This window comes from Electrophorus electricus, chromosome 16 (assembly GCF_013358815.1).
Source record: "Electrophorus electricus isolate fEleEle1 chromosome 16, fEleEle1.pri, whole genome shotgun sequence".
NCBI lineage: Eukaryota > Metazoa > Chordata > Actinopteri > Gymnotiformes > Gymnotidae > Electrophorus > Electrophorus electricus.
In genome coordinates, this window is record NC_049550.1 from 12,722,893 (window position 1) to 12,727,892 (window position 5,000).

A 5,000-nucleotide genomic window follows, 5' to 3' on the forward strand; every position below is an offset into this window, starting at 1 on the left:
ACCACGTTAAATAATTAGGAGGCCACTTACACATTCAGAATTACTAAACGCCAGCGAACAGGCAGGAAGGCCGTCAGCTGGCTTTCCCCAAGTGCCATCGTTGGGAGACAGGGACAGAGAGAATGAATGAGGACTGTGAGAGAGAGCGAGAGATGGATGTGGACAGGATTTTCAGTGAAATGAGCTGCCATGGCAGTCACCATCAACCCTACTTTAATAATACACGTTATAATACATAAGCACAAGGCTGCATAGCGCCTCACAACAGGGGGACGTCCCTCTACACACAGTGCCAACTGCACCGTTTGAAACGTTTGGAAATTTAGGGAGCACAAACAGTAGAAAGCAGCTCTTGTGGCTGGAGGATGCGAGAGGCTGAGCAAAAAGAGACGACAGCTGTTCTCTGTACAGAGCTGGGTAGTTCTACAGAAGAACCTGGCTGACTATGAGTGTAATTAATTAATGGTTGTTAAAGGGTCAATGGCAACAGACCGCTTTTAATCACACACACACACACACACACTACTGTGTTTGTAGTTCAATTAAGCAGGAATGTAGAAAGGCGGTCTAGTATTGTATTTAATTAATGATCATTACATTCCAAACTCCTTGACGCATGACATCACAGTACCCGTTCATGACATCACAGTACCCGTTCATGACATCACAGTACCTGTTCGTAGTTGAAAGTCTCCAACATGCCAAGGATGAGGCCCTGGATCTCAGCTAACTTCCCTTTTCCATACACAGGGTCCTAGGGAGCACACACACACACACACACACACACACACAGACAGATACGTGAGGTTCTCCATCAGAGACTCAAACAAACAGAGATAATAGTCAAATAGATGCATCCATGTGACTCTGGTCAACATCCATCCACAGTGCAGGGGAATATCGTTACTCATTCACATTCTCACTCACTCACACACACACACACACCTTCATGTACATGCAAACGCACATATACATATGCCAACGATCAGCGTCTTGTACACACCCAGTCAGATACAGAGATCAGAGTGTTGAGGGTGGGTCACACACACACACCCACACACACACACACCCACACACAAACAGCAGGCGTGCGTGTGTGGGAGAGAGAGAAACAGAGCAATTAGGTACTGTATCCCCCAGAGAGCGCTGTCTTTATGAGAAGCTACAACTTCATCAATCTAAATGGCTAAAGGTCACCCAACACAGCCACAACCTTATTCTTATCTGTCTCTCTCTCTCTCTCTCTCTCTCTCTCTCTCTCTCTCTCTCTCTCCCCCCATCACATGTTTTTTTCATATTTCAGCATTCACACCACCATACACAAACAAATTATCTAAGACACACAATTTAGTACAAAAAATTATATCAACTTTGTTACACAATACAAATACAAACATGCATACATGCATGCTCAGGCTCGCACTCACACACACACAAAAACACACAGTAGATGAATGAATCAGAGCCTGCTGTGAAAATGGGCCGTTGCAGCCCTGCGGGAAATGACCATGTACAGAGAGAGAGGGAGAGACAGGAAGATAGAGATGAAACTAACTAATTCTGTCTTTATCTTCTCTCCAACTCACCACAGGAGCCTTCCACTCTCCTGGGATCACAACAAGCTCTCTACCTCGCTCGCGTACTCTCTCTCTCTCACACACACGCTCACACACACGCGCTCTCACACACACACGCTCACACACACACGCTCACACACACACACTCTCACACACACACTCTCACACACACACTCTCACACTCTCACGCACACACTCTCACGCACACACTCTCACGCACACACTCTCACGCACACACTCTCACGCACACACTCTCACGCACACACTCTCACGCACACACACACGCTCACACACACGCTCACACACACGCTCACACACACGCTCACACACACGCTCACACACACGCTCACACACACGCTCACACACTCACAATGCCAAATGCAAACCAGTAATCCTCTGTAATGCCTGCCATCACTCAAGGCAACACAGGACACAGAGAGAGAGACAGAGAGAGAGAGAGAGAGAGAGAGAGAGAGAGAGAGAGAGAGAGAGAGAGAGAGAGAGAGAGAGAGAGAGAGAGACAGAGAGAGAGAGAGAGAGAGAGAGAGAGGAGATATTAGTGCTACCAATAACACAGAGCTGACTCCAGTGCAGATTCCAGTAAGTGAGGAGACAACAGTAACAGAACAGCTGACCTGCACTACAGGAGCACAGCACACATCCCCTCCTCACCCCATGAACACACTGACCATATTAAAGCACAGTTATAAAAGCACAGGTATCCTTTATCAAATCTGGCTCAAACACACACACACGAACAAGCATATGCACACAAGAACACCTGCAGTGAGATCCATCAAGGCAGTGTCTCTGAGCATCTGCTCAAGTTTAGAATAGTAGATACATGCACAACATCTACTTTTGCACTTAAATCTACACAATTTAGCTGATGCTTTTATCCAAAAAAAACCTACAATTATGATTTGTATAATTGAGGGTTAAGGGCCTTACTCAGTCGCCTTAGTGGCAACCTAGTCGCGTACCTTACCCACTGAGCTACTGCTGCCCATCTACTTTGCACACACACACACACACACACACACACACACACACACACACACACACACACACACACACACCACCTCTACCCCTGCTTCTTCAGCACCATGGACAGCTCCAGCACTCAGAGCTCTGCGTAGCGGTGCACGGGACTCTTATTGGGTTTCAGGTGTGCATCCCTGAAGGGTCAACGCTGGCTTCCATATAGCAGAATCCATCTAAGAGCTTTGAGAAGTATATCTATTTTTGTACTGGAAAAAAGGCAATGGCTTTAGTGAACAAGGACAATTAGTTTGAATTTTTTTCTGCTGCAATCCAGGAAGTGACTAAGCTAATTCCATCTTTTGGTCAAAAGCCAAAAGCTTAATTCGTTCAGATTTGAACTGATCTCAGAACAGATTCAGCTGAGTGAGGAAGTGGGCTAGTGTGAGGTGTTTCACGCGGAGGAGAAGCAGTGGACACGTTCCAACATGGCTGCAGCTTAAACTGTGGAGCCGACAGGCTCAGAGAAGACAGAGAAGTTCACCTGAGAACAAGCTTCAAACACACACCCACACATGCTCCCACTTATAGACCAGCTTCAAGCACGCACACACACACACCCACACACCCACACACACACACACCTGCAGAAGACCTTCAAACACACCCTCTACCACCCCACCCCCACACACTCACAGAGGAGCTTCAAAGACATTCGCACACATGCACAAACAGACACGCACAAGCACGCACTTTGTACTAGCGTGGCTTGGCAAAGATTCATACAAAACTTCAGAAACAAACAATGTAAAAGCAATAATTCCAGGGATTACATAAACAGATAGACACAGTCATCCCAGGAACTATCACACACACACGCACACACACACACACACACACACACACTCTCCACACACCCACAATGTAATAATATCAGCATTACAACACATTAGCAGACTGTTTAGAGTATTTTCTTTCAAAAGGTGTTAACATGGCTTCAGACCCACAAACATACAAGACAGGAATGTCTCCAGTACCACACCTCTACATTGAACAGATTCTCAAGGTTCTATTAACTCGTAAGGAACCCAAAGAGAAATTTTACAATCTAGACCAGGTTTAACTCATATTTATGTCTTGCTGAGACGTTTACTGCTGACGCAAGCACAGCTATGCGGTAGCATTCCCACTAGCACAGCTATGCGGAAGCATTCCCACTAGCACAGCTATGCGGAAGCATTCCCACTAGCACAGCTATGAGGTAGCATTCCCACTAGCACAGCTATGCGGAAGCATTCCCACTAGCACAGCTATGCGGAAGCATTCCCACTAGCACAGCTATGCGGAAGCATTCCCACTAGCACAGCTGTGTTGGATCATGGCCAGCTGAGGTTTCTGCCATGTTTCACACATTCTAGCAGTTTATCAAAATTGTGATGCAACAATTAGAGTGTGAGGAGGCGTGTAGCTTTGTTCACTTAAACTACCCTATGCACAAGAAACATGAGTCACTTGTGAAGATGGGCGAGTTTCTGCACCCTCAGCACAGGATAGGGAAGCACTGTCCTAATGAGTCGCCCCCTGCATTGTTTACACTAATGTTTGCAAACAATGGAAGGAGTTTGCAATGAATCAGGCAATAAAGTTACTAGGGCTGCCAGGCCTCTACAAGGAAAACTGTAACCCCTTATCTTATACAGTCACACACAGCACAGAGGTCAGGGAGGTCACACACACAGTAGTTAGTGACCACACCTGTCATACACAATATATATTCTGTGTGTGTGTGTGTGTGTGGATGTTTTCGTGGGAGTGCACCTCAACAATCGTACATCTGTCTTATTTGCTTATCTTGACATTGATGGCAGGTGTGATCTCAGCTTGCAGCATATTGCTAGATATATCTGTGTGTGTGTGTGTGTAAGATATGGGCCGAATGATTTAGCTTTAGCCGAGATGGCCGATGGTATTTGCTTTTGACAGTATATCTGTTCCAGCCACTTATCTAGACATGGAAAGCAAGTGAGAAATGGATTTTTGGCATGAAGCTAGATATTCCTGTCTGCGTATCGGAGTATGTTTGTGTTTGTAATGGGGATTGGTGTCAGGTTAAGCCTTTACCTGAGTGTGTGTGTGTGTGTGTGTGTGTGTATAAAGGGGATTAGTGTGAGATTAGGCCCTTATTTGTGTGTGAGTCTGCGTGCATAAAGGGGATCGGTGTCAGATTAGATCCTTGTAAGTGTGTGTGCGTGTAAAGGGGATTGGTGTTGTGTTACGCCCTTGTGTGTGTGTGTGTGTATAAAGAGGATTGGTGTTGACTTAGGCCCTTGTGTGTGTGTGTAAAGAGGATTGGTGTTGTGTTAGGCCCGTGTGTGTGTATGTGTGTGTGTGTATAAAGAGGATTGGTGTTGAGTTAGGCCCTTGTGTGTGTGTGTGTGTGTG

The 5,000-nt window shown here is 46.0% G+C and overlaps 1 protein-coding gene across 5 annotated transcripts in view; it reads right to left on the reverse strand.

Moving 5' to 3' along the window:
• vps8 (VPS8 subunit of CORVET complex) overlaps window positions 1-5,000 on the reverse strand; it is a 69,633-nt gene that overhangs the window by 27,387 nt on the left and 37,246 nt on the right. For all 5 annotated transcript variants that reach the window (XM_035534845.1, XM_035534844.1, XM_035534843.1 and 2 more), the window contains one exon: window positions 674-754. In XM_035534845.1, the coding sequence (XP_035390738.1) occupies window positions 674-754 (81 nt within the window). The remainder of the gene's footprint in view (window positions 1-673; window positions 755-5,000) is intronic.